Below are 19,807 nucleotides of genomic sequence, written 5' to 3'. Positions count from 1 at the left end.
CCCAAATCAATTTCAAATAATTCGAAAACTATTGCCTAATTTTTTCAGATTTCTACCTTAACTTGAGGAAAAACTTGTTTTTTCAGTATATATTTTGTTGCAAGAGTAATAATATTTAAAAAAATCTGCAACAGCGAGGTTTTCAGTGGGCATTAGTGCTACTATCTGTAAAAAAATTACGTCACGATACCAGCAAATCTAGACGAATTGCACAGCCTCTAAATAAAAAAAAAAGGTCTGATTTCGAGGGTGTGCAATTCGTCGAGATTACGTGGTATGATTATGTGAATTTTTTCCCAGACGGAAGCACTAATGGCGACTAAAATCTTACAGTTACAAATTTTTTTTAACATTATTACTCTTACAATAAAATATATACCGAAAAAAAGTATTTCCACAAGAATACTTCGACCACAAAGCGGACTATCTTAGAGTTGGGGTAAAAATATGAAAAAATGAGGCAATTGTTTTATAATTATTTGAAGTTCATTTGGAGGGTGGGGCGGTGAAAATTCGTCAACACCCTAAGTAAGGGACACCCTAGTTTACATGCATGTACGGTGTTGTATGACATTGTGACATTATTTTTAAAACAACGGTGTGCCTTACGAATCATGATTGAATATATTTCTAAGTATAGGCAATCTAGTTTTACGAAATAAAATACTCAATGAAACCCTTTAAATCCATATTTTCCTGTAATACCAGTAAATCTCATTCGCCGGCAATAAGTATGATCATTCCAGAGTGTTTCGCAACGTGGTAATCAAATCTTATCTATTATCGACGTATTTCGTTGTTTCTAGACGGAGAAAATCTGATTTTTATTTATCTCCATTGTTTCGCTTCACAAGAAAATAGATAACCCCGGACAATCAGAAGATATAAATGATTTTAATTTCAATTGCTCGGTATGTACAATAATTCTTTAACCAATACCATGTAAACGAGCCTGACTCAAGATCATTCCGTCCCTTTAAATCGTGAGGAAAAGAAACTGAGAACTCTGCAACCGTATAACGAAAACGAGTTCATCGGACCTTCTATAACTGGTTTGACACATAGCGCGTATCCGTTTATAAATTTTTGGCCTTATACCGATCGGTAGCAAATAAGCTGATACTTCTCGCAGTGGATCAACGAACTTGGTTCTCAAAATATCTCAATAATCGTGAAGATTGATAAATACCGCATACATTGGCAACCGTTCTGCGCGAAGGTCAGCTAAATCTCCGAACCAGTTCCATGAGGTAGGTGGATAATTATACTTCATCATAACGTATGTACACGTAACGCCTATACCTATACCTATATATCACATCGATAAAGTATGGACATTTTTTTCAACGTTGTAAATAAATTCGTACGAAGTAAGAGATGGTGATAATAACAGTTATTTACCGAGAACAACGACGATAAGTGATGTCAATACTGCACGAGGCATTGACACGACTGCATGCGGCGATTCACACGTGTAAGAGCCGAGTATTGAGTAGACGTTGATGTCCAGTCGAGCCTTTAATGGGTTCTATTCATCGGATGATATTCATTCCAATTTGGGAATGAAGCGGAAAATCTCTGCCGCCCGTACACGGCCAGATGGTTTTGTTCAACCGACCGGTCACTTTGGTGTTGATGATGCTGAACGACCGGGTATAAGGTGCACGAGTACCGGATCAAACGAGTCCGCTGTCCGGGTATAATAGACAAACGATAAACATCGCGCTGCTTGGTAAACTCTTTCGAAAATTCTCACAGCCAACTAGCTGTTGTACGGACTGATGCAACTTACTCGAAACTCGTTATGCACACTCTCCGAGTTATGACGAGACACGTCGTTCGACGTCCAGATTAATTCTTATCTCTTCTATTCCCTGCCGAGGTAGTCGAAACCTTCGGTTTAGCTCGTGACACGTTGTGTCGAGGAATATCCATTCCTATTCTACAGAATGAGACGAAATCTTTATTGGACCAGTCCTTATATGTATACACTGGATTAAAAGCAAACGCGACATCATGAATTTTATTCAAGTGTAAATTAGAATAATTATAATAATGTACAGATGATCTGTTCTGCATCATTAGTCCACCATGTATGTTCGGATCATTTCGGTTTACCGATAAAAGTCACGTGAAGCTAATCGCATTGTTAATGTCAGTTGACAAAAAAAAAAAAAAAAAACGGCGGGAAACCGTTGGCTATGATGAGTGGACAAGTTCACTTTAGTGGTTACGGATCATCCGTCCGTAGAGCGAACCTCTTTAGAAAATTTTTTTTAGGCATGTTATAAATAATAGTTCTAAATTCTCTGTAACCAAAATCAAAGTAAAGTACAAGATTGTTAAACATGAATTTCTAGGCGTTAACATATACAACAGTGTGTAAATTTTCCGTGCAAGTGACGTTACAAAAAGCTAAGAAAAAAAAAAAAAAAAAAAAAGTTCCAATTATGTGCAATTTGACGGAGATGAAATCTGTCTCCACCGAAACCGAAGGCGGAAAGTTAAAAAATTCGGAAGGCCTGGGGGATGATGCAAGGTACGCGTACATCGAGCTGGAAGACTTGATGCCGAGTCAACCGAAGAAGCTGATCAAGCAGGACGGGGACGGTGATAAGAGCTTGAAATTACCGATGCGAAAGAGCCTCTTCGCCCACGTGCCGCCTTACGTGATATTCCACTTGTACAGCGTGAAGATGCCGTGCGGATTGCCGGCTGAAATCACGAAGCACATGCAGTGGCGGTCCCCGCTTCGTTTCATGCCGCAAATGATCCGCAGAACGGTGACGAAGTCGGGTTTCAACGTGGTCAAGAAGACCGAAAACTGGATGGGAAGCTGGGGCGTGCCTCTGTCGGTAATGCAGATGAAGGTGCTTAAGACGTTCCAAAAGGTGAATCACTTCCCGGGAACCATTGAAATCTGCCGAAAGGACAGACTGTGGAAGAACCTGAACAGGATGATGCAGCGGTTTGGTAAATCCGAGTTCAACTTCACACCGACTACCTACGTCTTCCCCGAGGACAGAAGGCGGTTTCAGAAGTTCTTCGAGTGTCACGGAGGGACCTGGATCACCAAGCCACCGTCCGGGTGCGCCGGGAACGGGATTCGCGTGGTCTCGAGGTGGTCCGACATCCCGAAGCGATGCCCCTTGGTTGTCCAGCGGTACGTAAGGCCACCGCGGCTCATCTTTGGCGTGAAATTTGACATGCGACTCTACGCCCTCATCACCAGCGTCGATCCCCTTTTGGTCTACCTTTACTCCGAAGGGTTGGTTCGCTTCGCGACCTCCAAATACGTCGACGATGTCCACCACCTTTACGACAGGTTCATGCACCTCACGAATACTTCGGTCAACAAGTCCAGTCCTACCTTCAGGCCCAACGACAGCATCGACAAGTGCAAAGGCAACATGTGGTCCCTCAACAGTCTATGGGCCCACCTGGCCAGCAGACAACGCGTTAACGTACCCAGACTCTGGGAGAGGATCAAGGACATCGTCGTCAAGACCATCATCTCCGCGGAGTCAGTGATCGTCCGAAACTCCAACGCCAACCTTCCGTCACCCTACAACGCCTTCCAACTCCTTGGCTTCGACGTCATGCTAGACGATAACCTCAGGCCCTGGCTTCTCGAGGTGAACAACTACCCCTCGATGGACCCCGATACTCCCTTGTGTTCCATAGTGAAGGGTGAACTGGCCAGAGACGTTTTGAACATCGTTGGATTCCAGATACCAGACACCCTTTCGGACGTGGAGGTCAAGTTACTAACCGAGAGGTACGGTCAGTCCCCGATTTGCCATGACCATCGTCTTTACACGGCGACTCTTACTCAGGAGGAGAAGGAGAAACACGAGAAATTCGCTGGGGTTGGAGTCAGACAGGATTACGTCGAGTCCATTCTCACCACCTTGACATCTGACGACGTCAGGCGGTTGGTCAGATACGAGGATGAGGCGACCCAAGTCGGTGGCTTCGAGAAGATATTTCCAACAAGAACCTCGCACAGGTATCATCGGTTCTTCGACAAGCTAAGGTATTACAACAAGCTCCTTGACGCCTGGGAGGAAACTTACGGGTCCAATAAAGCTGAGGGCTTGTCGAGACTGCAGGAATTGTGCAAGGAAAAACGTCATCTGGGTGACTTTAAGGATCAGACCGAATTGCAGAGTGTACTGTGAAGTGGAACCATCCTTGTGACTCTCTGTTTGTCCAAGCAAAACTTTTTGATGTGCAATTATAAAACCGATGTGAGATAAAGTTTGTAAATAAATAATAAAAATATCGAATTACCCTACGTATGTAGATACAGACATAATGCGTTATTGTTCAGCAATTGCGACAGCTTATCGCGGCTGCCTAACGCCCTCCGGACTTGACCATGGAGTGCATATCTCGTGAGTTTGTTGAAACAAGCAACAAACCAGTTATCAACTACTATTCCACATGCCTCGTATTTTATCGAGCGGCGGGAGCCAGATAGAAGTTATTGCGGATGCATAATTCATGAGGTGTAATAACTCAGCGGACGTTGTATTTTGTGGGAGAAACTCTCTGCAAATGATCGCACACATGTCTTTAGCAGTCACACACGTGCCATAATACACAAATATATTACTTATATATACATATTGTGTATGAGCTTTGACAAGAAAACGCCACTGGCTATTCAGAGAAGTTTATTGTAAGTGTTTTTCCTTCTTCGGACAAGCACTGACACCTTGAACCACCTGAAGCTAGCTGCATTTGATCGATTCGGCGGTCTGTCTAACCTCGTAAATCGGACGAGAAAACTGAAAATAAAAATGGTAAGGACGAGAAATTATCGGTGATAAATTAAAAACTAGTCATAGTTCAAAATTTTGAGTATGAAAGGGTGTTCTAATTTGTTCACAATGGTTAAAATAACGTCAACGGAAATGATGGGTGGATACTTACCGTCTTGTTACGAAGACATGTTCAGTGAAAAACCGTTCATCTACAAAGACGTGACGAAAACGTTGATCCTTTCGACGAAACGGACATCGAAGAAGTCGACGTCTCCGTTGCGTGAAAGCTTGTTTCCTCTGCGTAAAAGCTTGTTTCCTCACGTGGCGCCCTACGTGATATTCCAGCTCCACGACGGCAAAAAGACCTTTTTTAGGGCTTCCTTCCCGAAGGAGATATCGGAGCACCTGACCTGGGAGGTGGGAACATCGACGCCGTGGATAGTGAGGAAGACGGTTGAAAGCTCAGGGTACCGTTTGGTGCTGGGTACCGAGGACTGGTGCGGCACGTGGAGCGAGTGCAAGTACGCGTTTTGCTACAAGATGCTGAAGCGGCATCAGAAGATGAACCACTTCCCAGGCACTTACGAAATCGGACACAAGGACCGTCTCTGGAAGAACATCAGTAGGATGCGGACGAGGTTTGGAAAGCAGCGGTTCGCCTTCGTCCCGCGGACTTTCGTCCTGCCCACGGATTTCGAGAAGCTTCGAAGGGTCTGGGAGTCAAACAAGCCCAGGAACAAGTGGATCCTTAAGCCACCGGCCTCCTCCAGAGGTCGAGGAGTCTCCGTGGTCAGCCGGTGGACCCAGATTCCTCGAACGCAGAGCTTTACGGTAGTCCAGCAGTACCTGTCCAGACCAAAACTGATAAACGACTCGAAGTTCGACCTCCGGATTTACGCCCTCGTCACCGACTTCGACCCCCTCAAGATCTACGTCTACTCCGAGGGGCTGGTCAGGTTCGCAAGCGCGCGGTACGACCACGCCGACGTCAGTCTGACCAACAAGTTCATCCACCTGACGAACTACAGCGTAAACAAGTCGTCGACGGACTACGTCAGCAACGACTCGATGGACCAGCCAAAGGGGCACAAATGGGCGCTCAAGTGTCTGTGGCGGTACCTCAGGGCGCAGCAGGTCGACGTCGACGACCTGCGGACGAAAATCCACGACATAGTAGTCAAGGCCGTTATCTCGGGCGAGAGTTCGGTCCACTGCTTTTCGAGAGTGCATCTCGCACCCGGTGCGAAACACAACTGCTTCGAGCTCCTCGGGTTCGACATCCTCATCGACGAGAACCTGAAGCCCTGGCTACTCGAGGTGAACATTTCGCCTTCCTTGCACGCCCCGTCTCCTCTTGACGTCGGGGTGAAAGGTCAGCTCGTCAGAGACGTTCTGAACCTGGTTGGGTACCGTCTACCGCCTTCCGTTCTCCGGAAAATGGCCGAATGGCACGACCTTGGTTTTCTTCACCAGGACTTCAAGGCCGCTGAGAAACCGCTCAGCTCCAAGGAGAAGCGGAAACAGACGCAGTTCATGTACCAGCTGGATCGCGGGGACTCGAAACTCGGTTCCATACTCGAACATCTCACTCCCGATGACGTCAGAAGCCTCGTTCATTACGAGGACGAAGTCGCCAGGCTCGGACAATTCCTCAAGGTCTTTCCAACTCCGCGGACTCGCTCGTATCTCAGGTACTTCGAGGCACCCAGATACTACAACCTGCTCCTTGGCGCCTGGGAAATCGCTTACGGACACAATCGTAGGGCGGGTATTGAACTCCTCAGGAGTCTTTGCGCGAAAAAGTACCATCTCAGATAACAATGGTATATATAAGACATTTTCATCGTGATCTTTTCAGTCGTAGTAAAGTCTGGGTTGTAAAGACTTTTTGTATATTTTGGGATCAACGAGATTTTTCAACGGTTTAGCGAGAAGGTCAGTAAATGATGTCATTTTTTAAACACTTTCGAAACCGTCATTTCCTATATAACGTATTGTGTACTTCTTGTAGAGTTTATTGAAGTTCTAGTCTTGAAAAGAAAAAAAAAAAAAAAATTCAAATCAGATCACAACAAGTCGAAAAATCTAAACCACAAGCTACACTATAACCATGTAGCACGATCAATTATAAGTGTTGTAAAATTCAGTTCAAACCGATGTTATTCTCCAAGTTTATTGATACAAAGCACAGATGTCCTATCGATTGTGAGTTTTCGTGAATACACATGTAACCGCAATGTCACAGTTCGGTGATTCAGTTATTTGCTATTTTTTCTAAACATAGGTTGACCTGTTCGATTTTCAAATAGGACACGTCATTGGATCAGGAACTGAAGACGTCATTCATACCAATAAGGTAAAAACTAATACTATTCATACAATTAATTCGCCGGAGATATTATATGGAGCGAGATTCTCATCTTGTACTCGGTTTTAGAGACGACGAAATCTCGGCAGTGCCTGAATAAAGTAGCATCAACTGCATGTCTTTGTATAAGAACATCGAGTTTCACGGCTATAAAGCCTGATGCCGAGATTAATAAATCCTTACTGACAGTTTAATGTCTCTATTGTGTCTATCACGGTCGACGAGACGCAACTTAACTTTATTAGAAACGTTATATTAATATACACATGTCTGTACATAAGCATATAGGTATGTATATACGTACGTATGTATATACCGGGGCTCGGATTTCTTCGCTTCCGCCCTTCAAATTCAATTACTAAATCTGTTTCGTCACTTAAAGAATCATATATCAATTATTATCCAGAAACAACCAGCTGACCGCAGATCACGTATAATATTACCCGAGACAGACACCCGGCTATCAGTGTCGCACGTCCAGCCGCATTTCCTACATTTCGTATAAGTATATATTATTTTTACCCACATGAATATCGTTTTTGCGGAGTCGTCGGTTCTCCGAAATCCTTTCCATTCACCCTGATGAAAAAATTGGCATTTCGGAATGACGATGACTAACTAAACGAACGAATGAATGAATAAATAAATACATCGCATTCTAAACGTCGTTTGAAGACAATGAACGAGACGCGGTGTGTATACACGCTGCAGCAGAGAGATGTCACGAGTCAATGAATTGATATCGTTATTGTAACAACATAATAGAGATATTTTCTTATTGAGAGTTGGGTGCTCGCGCGGCGCGGATCGCCGTCAGCTCGTGTATGCGTTGCCAGTGCAGGCTTTATGAATGGATTCATTCATACGGGCCCGATGTGAGCGTATTATGTAACCCCAGGGGGCTGCTGTGCTATACACAGAGGGTCCAGCAGTAAATAAGGCCTGCCGGACAGTCGGGCGCGCCTCTGTCCGTCCTCGTCACTGTTCCTATAAAAATACAACCTGCACCTCGTCAATTTATTCGAATTCGAACGCTGAATGTTTCCTGACATTTGTTGTTGGTTCTTTTTTCTTTTTTTCTTTTTTTTATTCTTGCTTTTCTTACATCACGTATTTTTTTTTTTAATTTTTTCTTTTTCTCTTCATCGAATCATTTCAGCCGTTATCTATTCCCGGTATAGAATTTGATTTATTAATTATTCTAAAAAATATATCGCTTCCGCTAAGATTCTATAATACGGTGATATAATTTGTACGTTGCGAAGATATCGGCAATCTGTTGGAAATCTGCATAACTCGAAATGAAACGAACGGGGAAGAAACGAAGGTTCTTGGTCGTGAAATATTTTATCAAAATTTAAATAGCGTGTTGACAGGACTTGTCTTTCAGCTACGGAAAAATTGAAAAAAGTGATTTTTTTTCTAAACTTGGTGGGCCACGTTTCTTTTACACTGCTTTTCTCTCAACGTATTGTAAAAATCTTACGGAAAATAAATAAATTTAACTTTTCAACCTTCCATTCTTTGTTTCTCTTCTATTTTTATTTCCAGTAAAAAAAAAAAAAAAAAAAAATCGATAAAAATGCCTTACGGACGTCGCTATCGCCTGTTTAGTTTTATATTATTTTTCCTGCTCTACGTCGGAATAGTCGGGCTTAATTACACCCAGACCCGGTGTTACAATATCCGTTTCGCCGAGACCTCAAATCTCGTTACTCAACGTCTACTTCGATTAGCAGTCTCTTGTAGAGCGGGCAACTGTTATTGTAAAACATCATTTCACGGCGTGTATGTGGACACACATATCCATAGATATATAGGTTAGGTATGTAATGTAAGTTCGAATCGACCGGATGCTTTAACTAGCCTCCGCTTAATTAACGGTCCGACGCTTAACCCGAGCCATTTTGCTCTGACGCGATCCTTTGCGAGGTACGTAATTTACAATCAATTTAGTTTTTTGCTTTCCGTATATACTTCTCGGACAAGCCAGTACTTTACCGCGGAAGCTGTCCGCCAATGTTCTTATTTATACTTCCTTGCCCCCAATTAACAGGTTTATTCCAAATTCATCCATTCGCCGAGATCCAATGAATCGTGTCACGGCGAAGCGAGGTAATTGTAAGACGAATATTGGCCTGTGCAGATATTCTCAAAAAGGTTTGCTGGCTCAGGAATTCAATTTTCTTAGAATAATTTTGTAGTAGACAGTTTTTCGATCCTAGAAGACGTTTCGGACACAAGAAGATTGCGACTTAAAGTAAACAAAGCTTGCGCTTCTTAAAAATCATTTCCAACAACGTGTCTGACAACGGACGCCATGTAAGTAGGTTACTTGGGGCTACCATACGGGATAAGTCGTTATTTACATTTGAATTTGGCGCCTATATGACGCCACCTTGGATACAATTTCTGATTGGTTGGAATGCAGCATACGTGCACGGTTTCATCCTATTTCCTTACATCGTGCCATGGGTTCCACGAATAGCCTCGTAAACGTTATTTCGAGTTCATAAAGAGCGCGTCATCGGCTTTTAAAAGTCGCGCGAGCTAAGGATGCGCAATGATACGTGCGTCGCGTGCCCCGCGCCCGCGTTTTGTTTTGGGAAGAGTCAAAGCGTCGGGTTCCCACGGCCGCGGCATCTCTTCTTCCGCCAGGCGTTATATCTATAGCAACGCGGATGGAGTCGGTGGAACGCGCAGTTCGCCAATTGAGAGGTTCGCGCGGCGAATGTGACGCGAGGCACGCGTGTGCGTGCAAAAGACACGCGGCAACCGCCAGCAACCGCGGCGCGCCGATGACCTTAGAGTCTAGTCCCTGCAGAGAGGAAACTCGCTCGTTCAGTTTTGTCACCGCCTGTACTTGCCGCGTTCAGCTCGCGCGAGACACACGCTACGCTCGTGCGCTCAGTGGCACGCTGTCACTGCCCCCCCCCCCCCCCCCCCCCCGCCCCCCACACCCTGAGCCCGGGGGCACGGCTCAGTCGACGAGCGTTTTATGGTCTACACGTCGGCTCGATCGGTCCTTTCCAGTGATGCAGGCTATTATAGGTGTAAGGTGCAAGGATTGCAGGACTTGTGGCAATCCTTGACGCAAAATGGCGTAACCATGATGTAAAAAAATAAGATGTGTTTTTTCGCGTCACTGCCGCTTCGGCCTATGAGAAGATCCCCCACATGACGTCATTTTGAGCGCTATTTTCAAAAGCTATAAAACAGTAATTTGGTATTATGGCCATGGAATTTTATTTGATGGTGGAACAATGTTCAAGGGTTAAATAATTGGTTATAGAGGTTATGTTGTACTTTTTATAACAGAAACGGAACTTTGGTGATGACGTAATGCCGGGATCAGGTTACTTTGATACTGTGCATCTCTGTTTAGAGCACACCTTGTTTCCTTACACCAAACTTATCGGACTGAGTAACCGACTGCGCATGCGTGAAGAATGAAAGATCTCTATTGGCCGGCGAGAGTGTATTTGGTCATAAATACGGATGTCCGCAAGGCAGGGTAGCCACTTAATCGACGAATTCTGCGTCGAGTGGTGAATTGAAGTTACCTTGCTATCACGGCTCGCTAGCAGTCATCATTCGTCAATCAGTCAGCGATAAACTTTGCCTAGCATTTCCGAATCACTTATTTACACATCAATTATTTGATGTCGGATTAAGCTGTGAAAATTTGCATCAAATATGTAACTTCGACAAGCCATTGAGGTGGCGAGCCTGCGTAAAAAGAAGACAAAACTCTCGCATGCGCATATGCGGTTGAGGCTCGATCTACCAATTTTCATCGTTTCCCCTTTGACACAAGAATAAGAGAAATGATGAAAGTACGATATTATCCGTATTCTTTTATTTTCTTTTCATCTTCTCGGCGGAAGCAGCGTCCCTGCTCAGGCATAGAAACGGGCGTTACGTAGACGCGCGACTACGTGCCCAACGCGAGACCGCGCGGCGTGCCGTGCATCTTCTCCCTTGAATCACAATGTCGACGGGCTTCTAGCTGCATACAATCACGCCACCTCGATTCTCTTTAACAGTTTTTATGTGTCCCCCACCCCCGCCCCCTCCCTCTCCGTCTCCCCTCGTCAACGACGGTGAATATTATCACGCACTTTATTCCCATATAAATGCATCGTAACGCCTGTGCCTCCTGTGTATAGCTATTGGAGAGGCTACATGGTGTGGTATACACTATACATACATATATGTAACACCCATCGACCACCATAGTGTCGAGAACGACGATAATTATTATTCGATAATTGTATTATTACGTTGTGTAAAAGTAACGTGAATAACACCGGCAATGATCCTGACAATAATAATAATAATAATAATAATAATAATAATAATAATAATGAAGGCGAAAAAAGAACAGTGTAAAATGTATCATTGACGTAATTAGCAGACCACGATTGTCAGCTTCGCATTATTCGTATTATAAGTATGCAGTGGGTAACACTGATGACATATGTGTTTATGTCTGATCGCGTGTATGCAGTGGGTTATACATATGTAAATTCTAATTTCAAGTCTGTGTATACGTGTACGTACGAGCTCGTAATCGTGAACGCAATCATCGAATCGTTGCTCGAAACAGCCGACGTAACGCCTCATATTTCACACGTACGTTTTTTGTTTCGCATACAGTTCGCCTGATTCGTATGCTATGTGCAGCATGGTAACACGATTATTTTCATTCTTCCACTTTATTGCGCCTTAGCGATCTCCTTACTTTTTGGTTTATGGTCTTGAAATTATTTTAGGTTAGGCTAATTAGTGATGCCGCAATTGTAATCAATTCATTGTGACTCGGGACTTACGTACTTTTTCAATGTATGTACAAACATGAATCTTAAGTATGTCAAAATACTTTTTTTTCTCTCACGTGATTACAATTTATCAGCAGTTGTTCTTCTTTTTTCGAGGTCACTGACTCATTTGTCAGGAACTCACCTTCTCCTGTGCAATATTCTGAAAGAATCCTCGACCCGTTTTAATTGTTTTAAATTGGGCCTTGCGAGCTTTGTACACATTTTCAATTTGAATCAAATTACTTATTTCGATATAATTACACTAGAAATCGTTCGATATGTTCTATCAATAATCCCGGAAAAGGCTTAGTTGAAATTATCACAATCTCAAAATATCGTGCTGCATTTATTAATTTGCCATATTTTACAGTCTAGAATAGACAGAACTTGCGATTGGATTCGTATCAAAGCGCAAATATTTCCTGTTAACTATTGTTTATATAATGTATATCTGAATTAATCGCGTAAGCTGGACATTGGTTTACTAATCTGGTATTTATAAGTGTTTCTCTGTCTTTAATATCTGTTATAAAATTTCATCCACCTGTTGCTTCACAATTGAACTTTCGTTGCGATAAGCACAACAAAGAAAATTGATTCATGTTACTGCATGATGATGTGTTTCGTTTATTGTTACGATTATCATCAAACAAATATGATTATACTGTACTACGGTACTGTAAAAATGTTTTCCGATAATTCTTACAAAAGTGAAGATTTGCTGCTGGTACTGTGAATCTATTCTTAATACTATAACTGCCCATTGACTTAGTTTTTTTTTTTTTAGCGACGAGTGAAACGGTAATGAAATATCCAGGATTGTAACGTAGTTTTAAAATAACGTTTATAATGGATCAGTCTTATACATCACTCAAAAATGATAAATAGAACACAAAGTGGCAGTTAGTATAGATCTGTAGATAAGCTAAAAGTCAGTGAAAGTTCAGATCAGACAAAAACCTGGACAAAAACAATTATAAAATAATTTTGAATTCATGGATTGAAACAGAGCAAAACGAAATCAGTGGCAAATCAACGATGAAGTATAAAAATAGGCTGCAAAGTGCAAAAAATACAGCCTGTGACTAATGACTAACTGATATAGACAGCGAGCGGCATTCTTCGGTCTTCTTCTCTCTCCGACTGTAGCTTAGAACAATCAATTTGCGCTGCAGGTAAACGGAAAAAGACAATTCATTCGATTCCTATAAATTTTCATCGTCGATATACAGCCGCACGAAATCTTGTATTGAGAATTTTTTGAAATCATGTCAAATTCCTGAGATCATTTGAATATCCTGAAATCTTTATAATCACGTGATGAAACATTTGTATAAAATTGTGCGTTTTTTGAATTTCGTGTACATTATGAGTGTTCAGTATCAACAATTTGATACCGATCTCCCGCAAGAATTTTCCTATCGGTATTTGCAAAATACCGTGTTTCAGTAAAAACCGTGATTTCAACCGCAAGTGTGAAAGAGCCAAGGTAATCGGTAAAAATTTGAATTTTCATAACTGCTGATCGAATATCTTGACACTCTAAATCCTATTAAGGAAATCCACGCAAACAAGCTCGAGTAATTTCATCATCAAGAATATCAACTATTTTGCAAAGAAATCACCTAAGACTTTTCGATATCTCGAACTACCGAACACACCCAGCGTGCATCTGGCAATTTGTTTTTTTTTTTTCTTTTTTGCCAACAGAAATCATCACTGACCACATCCCACAGTCTGGCAATTCAATCCTTCGGGACTCGCCGCACAGTATCTATAAATTCAAATCCATATCCCGTATTCGCGCGAATCCCGATTGCACCGATCCACGCAACCCGCTGTTCCAGCTCATGACCAGAAACGAATCCCGTTCGCCACGAGGAGGTCGAGGTGCGTGGGTGGGGGTGGACGGCAAGGCGACTCAAGGGTGCACCGGAGTGCGCATGCGCGGAGGCTACTCGCCTGGAACGCGACGCGGCGCTTAGTGGTCTATTTTCCAGGGCGGGTGAGCGTGCGGGGTGAAGAAGCGAGGCACGGGTGTTTGAGCCGAGGCACCCCGCGCCAACCACCTGACGCGACCCGGCCGTGGGAACGAAAAACCACCGTACATTCAGGGCCCGCGTGTGCGTGCAGTCGGGGCCTCATACATCCACCGGAATCCAATCTCGCAGGCGCTTATGGTCGGGGACATGCCTCCGCACACCCGGTCACGTGACCGAGGCTTCGGGGCTGAAGGTCGAAACTGTTAGTGCTCGCTGGAGAAATGTTTTTTTTTTTTTTTTTTTTTCGGTTTTTTGTCCCTCTTTTTGGGCCCTAGAGTAAGAGAATGGTTGGGGGAACCTGGGACGGAAAGAGAGGGACCGTTTTAGTGCATTACGCGAAATTCTAATGTTTGTAGGGTGATCTAATGATCTTAGGTTTATTTACATTAGCAGATGATTGTTTAAGATGGAGAATAGCGTTTCCTCGCGAATAGAATTTTTTGAAATGCCTGATGATTGATAATCGATTGTGTTATATTAAAGTATAATAGTTAAAGTTATACAAAATATAACTGCAGGTAGTACCACTGTGGGATAATTATGATAATTATAAAGTCTCTGTGAACTTGAGTTTAACAAGTTTTAGGGAAACTTGATTCAGGCTCGGGAAACTTTCAAGATGCTTCAAGTCTTAATGTTGGAACCTTTGAACATATCTCCCAGTCGAAAGAACACAAACGTCAAATTCGATCTGTTTAACACGACTGCAAGATAGAGATCCTTGATGTCGACTTTGGAGTTGAAATTTCGGAATTAAAAATGATCGATCCAAAATGACAGGCTGTGACGAAGATCTAGGAGCGTCTTGGGACTGCAGAACACCTTCGATTAGAGGTATAAGACTTTCACTTTTATTTAACGACCAAAAGAAATGGCATGACCAATTCCAAGATTCGTCTTCCATTTACTTACCTTTACTTACAAGTACAATCTTGCCGTGCTTTTTTACGTTTTAAATTTCGTAATTCTCTTCCATTTGGAGTATCAAGTGTTCCAAGATAATCTAGATTTGTGATTTGCTCGAATGTTTATGAATTCTGAGCAATTTGTGGCAGCAATTCCTCGGCTGCATCTCTTTGTGATTTTTTCATCCATCATCAACTGACCTGCAATCGACCATATAATTATCGTCGAATCATCATAAATCACCGCCAATAAATAATTGATGAGTTATTTTCGGTTTCTCGTAAACTTTGCATTAGTATACACGACGCGTACTTTTCTAAACCAAGAACAAGGTTGGCTATTATCTACACCAACTCCGAAGTTCCCTCATCATTATACCCACACAATATAATCGTTTGGTACGAAATTGCGAAGGAAGATAATTCTGTCGGAAAGTTCGAAGGTATTACAACATCTCTATATAGTCGGATGAACCACCAATTACAATAATTGCAGTACAACAATGATAAAAAAATAATAATAAAAATTAGAAACTTTTTTCACCACAGATTTCGGGGACTGATTGTCCGTCCGATTTCCCTCATTGGTGGGTCGTTCACAGGTGATTGAATTCCTCCTAACACGTGTCTGACCCGCGTGTTGAGGACGATGCCGGATGCGTCCGACGTTCAAGGCGACGACACAGGCGAAGCTGCGGCGTAATTAGAACCAAACATCGCGTTTTTCAATTAAAAAACCCGCGCGCAGCCACAAGACTCGGTGCTCCGCGAAGCGTGACGGCGAATTCTATTACGTGTGCGAAATTTCTAGGAATAGATATAAAGGATCATCTGCGTCCTCTGCGGGGAGGATAAAAAGGCTGTCGTCACACCGAAGAGACGTGCATGAAATTTTACCGCTCAACGATCGTTAAAAATGTAACGAATTATTCGAGGTACCGAAGTCTGGAATTTTTTTTCTCCCCCCTCTCATCAGTCTATGCATCTCGTATTTAATTCTCACACGCGTCTCGCCATTTCGGATCCAGCAGCCATCCAGGCATCCAGGCATCCAGGCATCCAGCATCATCATCATCATCATCAGCAACAGCAGCAGCAGAAACGGCAGACTCGTTTTTACCGCCGCGGAATTAAAAGGCTTGTGTCACCAACGTGGGGGACCATTCCCACGGGACGAAATTCACCAAATGAAAAAAAGGACCCGACGCGCTCCTCCTTCTTCCCTTTTTTACACAAACCTTATCTTCTTTTTTCGATTTCCCTTGTTTTTTCTTTTCACCTCAGCTCTCTCTCTCTCTCTCTCTCCACTCTCTTCGCTATACCTACTATGGTATCAACTTCTCTACAACGTTATATTACATAATAAACCCCCTAAGAACCGTCCGCAGTTTGCAGTCAAGATTTGAACCACCAACGGCATCTTCCGCAATCGGTATTACAAATACTCTTCGGTTTTAATAGTATAAATGAAATCATCCCTCATGCCCCCCCCTTTTCTGATCCAGTATAGTCATCTCAGACAAAGTGAACATAAAAACCATGAAATGTTTTATCACGTGAACAAGGTTGCTGCGTCAATCTAGATCATCGTAAAATCTGTCTTGTTTCTGACTTCCAACTGCCCAAACACGTTTTACGAATAAACGGAATTTTAATTCTCGCACGTTTGCAGCAGTATTATACGTATAAAATAAAGCGGACCAATTTCTACGGTTCAATTTTGACACATCTGTAAAACAGAGATGATCAAGTCCGCCTAAATAACTCTAATCTCAACCCCCTCTTCGAACGATTTAACTCAGCCCAAAAAAGGCTTCGATAATTGCTTCACCTAGCCCAGAAACCGCATGCAGTGCAGGGGCTGATCATTCACAAACTGTACGAGTGACGGGAGGGAAACGTAAAGTGAAAAAGAGAAACGAAGAAGAGGAACAAAAAAAAAAAAGTTGAAATGATTAGCGGGCCACGTGGACAGGTAGATAAATCTGTACCGGAATCGGGACCACCGATTCCCACGGTGTGAGACAGGTGCCTCTGGCTTCCTTCGAAGCCTCTCCACCCTTGTCGAGGCACCCCGATGCATTCAACATGCGTGAGGGTCGCTGAGTGCCCCCCGTACCCACATCCCTTTTCTCCTCCCGGATTCCCGGGTCGTCAGGTACCTCCATCCATACACACGTCATGCCTGTACAGCCTAGCTGTAACAGGTGGAAGTGAGCGAGTATCGTGTGTATTGTGGCACATCTTCACACAACCACGTGAAGCCTGCACATTGTCCGCAGATTTTGTGAACGTGTAGATGCGAAACGACTGCCTACGTTACTGTGTGTTGTTTTTTTTTTTCTTCATTTGTTATGTTTTTTTCCCTATCCTAGACTTGAACGCAGGACCCTGGTACAAAAGTGTGCCGATCACGTGGCAATCGACTCGACTCTCCGTCGAGATGTTGGTCATTCTACGTCTCAGACGAGTAGAGACTGATCACTTATTAAGCCTATGAGTGATTCCAGGCTTCGAGATTTTAAAGGTCAACTTTGATCATTTTAAGACTGTCAGGAGACATTATATGTGAGTGAAACTTCACGTATTTTTTGGTTTACGTGAAAGTCTTTCCGTTTATTTGGATTGATTTTAGGCAAGTATGATTTTATATGTATCGCAGATTCGAATACATGTGACGTCAGGAATTGGTACTGTTGAAGAAGCTTCTTGAAAATTTCATACAATATCATAGCTAACTTGCAGGTGGAATGAAGTTACAATCTGACCCTTAACTGATCCATCGAATCTGCTACAACTTTTGATGATTAAATTCATTTACATTGTACCCAATTTATTGTGATTCGATTTAGATTTCAAGGGGTTGTGAAGATCGATTTTATTCAAGTAAGTCGAGTTGTCATGAATTTTCATCGAGATCCGACGATTTTCGTTATTCTCTTCGTCGTCGTGGATTTCAAAGATCGTATTATATCAGACACCTGATTTCCTGATGTCATTTCCAATTAATTTCTTTCCAACGGATTTTGATAGCTGAATGCGTCGTAAGGTATAGGGGTGCTTTGTCCCCTTAACCACCCGCCGCTGACAACGTCTTGTGACGCTACACGCCTGCAACTTGAACTTGGTTCTCACGGCAGAGCGTCAGGTGTAAACTTTGATCCGCCTCTTCAACTTCTGTCGCCGTCATGCCGCTCTACGGAAGTGCATCGGTTCCTCTAGCTGCAAGGATTCGCGTATAATCTAGACGCCTTCTTTAGTCAGGTCTTCCCACGCTCCTTGTCCAACGAACATAACGGTCGGAACGGGATACGGTTTTGTTTTTCGAAGGAGGGGATTTTTGGTGGCGAGGAGAAACTTTAAAGAAACTGATCGATCCGTGCAATTGACACACTTCAAGATTCTCGCATTGAAGATATTCTGGTATTATGCGTCGTGAAGGAAGCAGGTCTGTATCATGGAACATCTGTAATTTATAATCTATAAAAATCTGTCATACATTACAGAATTAGGTATTTCAGGGAATGAAAACTGGATCAAAGGATCGACATTCGCGAATCTATTGAAGAATCTATTTTGAGTGCGGTGGGGATAGAAATGTAAGAAGATTAGAAAATAGGAGGGTCACAATGTCGAGTTATCGAAAATGCATAAATATCGTTTACCCCCTACGCAAAAATTTTCCAAATTTCATTTATCGCGTGGGTATCGATTTAGAGGATAACATAGTCAGTATTTACCGACTGAGTAAAATGTTATTTATTTCAACTATTATCAAAGCCCATACAGGACAAAATTCTACATGCAATACCGAACAAAACTATCTAAAAATTTGTCCAGGAAATGTGATCGTGCAACGAGTATTAATTCGATTATAGAAACACGCAATACGTAGGCTTTGATAGCAGTTAAAACAGTGACATTTACCTCAGTCGGTAAAGACTAACTTTAGCATCCCCTTAACGGTCTTCTTTCCATCAATCCGAAAGTGGCGTCGCGTGATCTCCGTCCTCATCTCGATCATGGATCGAGTCCACGTATCGCGTAAATTCGGAAACAGAGGATCAAGATCTCGGCGAAAATCTGTAAAAGCAAGACTTAACACCGTGGGAATGAATAATAAAATGGGCGGAGATAAGCGTTCGGCGTAATCCGGCGTGGAGTCCACCTGGTTACGGTGCGATTTCGCGGCCCTGCGGTGCGCCAGGTAGGCGGCCACGCGACGGACACGCTCTCGAGCACTCGGCTTGAAAACCGTGGGAATGACGGAGGATCAGCTCGGGCCGCTTCTTCTTCTTCTTCTTCTTCTTCTTCTTCTTCTTCTTCACCGGATCCGTTGCAGAGCTCCTAGAGTTACGCCTCCGTGAGTCACCCGATGTGGCGGGCAGGTAAACCAACCTGACCACGCGACAGCCACGCTTCAATTTCCTCTCCTCCTCCTCATCCCCCTCATCCTCCTCCTCCTTCGATCCTCTCGACACTCGGACACAATGTGCCCGCAGTTCGTCTTGCGTAGGTATACCGATTTACCAGTGTAGGCTACACTCTCGCTTACCGAAAATATACAATTACTGTCGAGTCTCGAGAGAGCACGCGGAGACACGCTTGGGGGAGAAACTTGAGCTGACGAGGTCGAGAATCATGCGGTGTTAATAGGATCGAGGCTGAATTCAGGCGGCAGGTGGAGGACGCTAATTAGTTACAAATTATCGCTACTTCGTGTCGTTTAATCGGCTTTAGATCCGACGCAGTTTTATATAGAATTTGAAAAGTCAGTCACTGCTGCGCAATGCGAGTTGACAGTCAAAATTTAAGCAAGTTTTTTAGGTTTTTTTTTTTTTTTTATTACACATTAGATTCCATGGTCATCAAGCTTAGACAATTTTGAAATAGACAATTT

The 19,807-nt window shown here is 43.2% G+C and overlaps 3 protein-coding genes across 3 annotated transcripts in view; all 3 read left to right on the top strand.

Annotated features, from left to right (window-relative positions):
- The window catches only part of LOC124412701 (tubulin monoglutamylase TTLL4-like), a 209,050-nt gene that overhangs the window by 180,025 nt on the left and 9,218 nt on the right, over positions 1–19,807 (top strand). The gene's annotated exons all lie outside the window — the stretch shown is intronic.
- On the top strand, positions 2,451–4,181 carry LOC124416304 (tubulin monoglutamylase TTLL4-like). Its single transcript, XM_046897237.1, has one exon. It carries the CDS (start codon positions 2,451–2,453, stop codon positions 4,179–4,181), a length of 1,731 nt encoding a protein of 576 aa, XP_046753193.1.
- Positions 4,896–6,587, top strand: LOC124416303 (tubulin monoglutamylase TTLL4-like). The gene has a single exon (XM_046897236.1). It carries the CDS (start codon positions 4,896–4,898, stop codon positions 6,585–6,587), a length of 1,692 nt encoding a protein of 563 aa, XP_046753192.1.

This window comes from Diprion similis, chromosome 2 (genome assembly GCF_021155765.1).
Source record: "Diprion similis isolate iyDipSimi1 chromosome 2, iyDipSimi1.1, whole genome shotgun sequence".
NCBI lineage: Eukaryota > Metazoa > Arthropoda > Insecta > Hymenoptera > Diprionidae > Diprion > Diprion similis.
The sequence above is the reverse complement of the archived record's forward strand: the minus strand, read 5'-3'. Positions and strand labels throughout refer to the sequence as shown.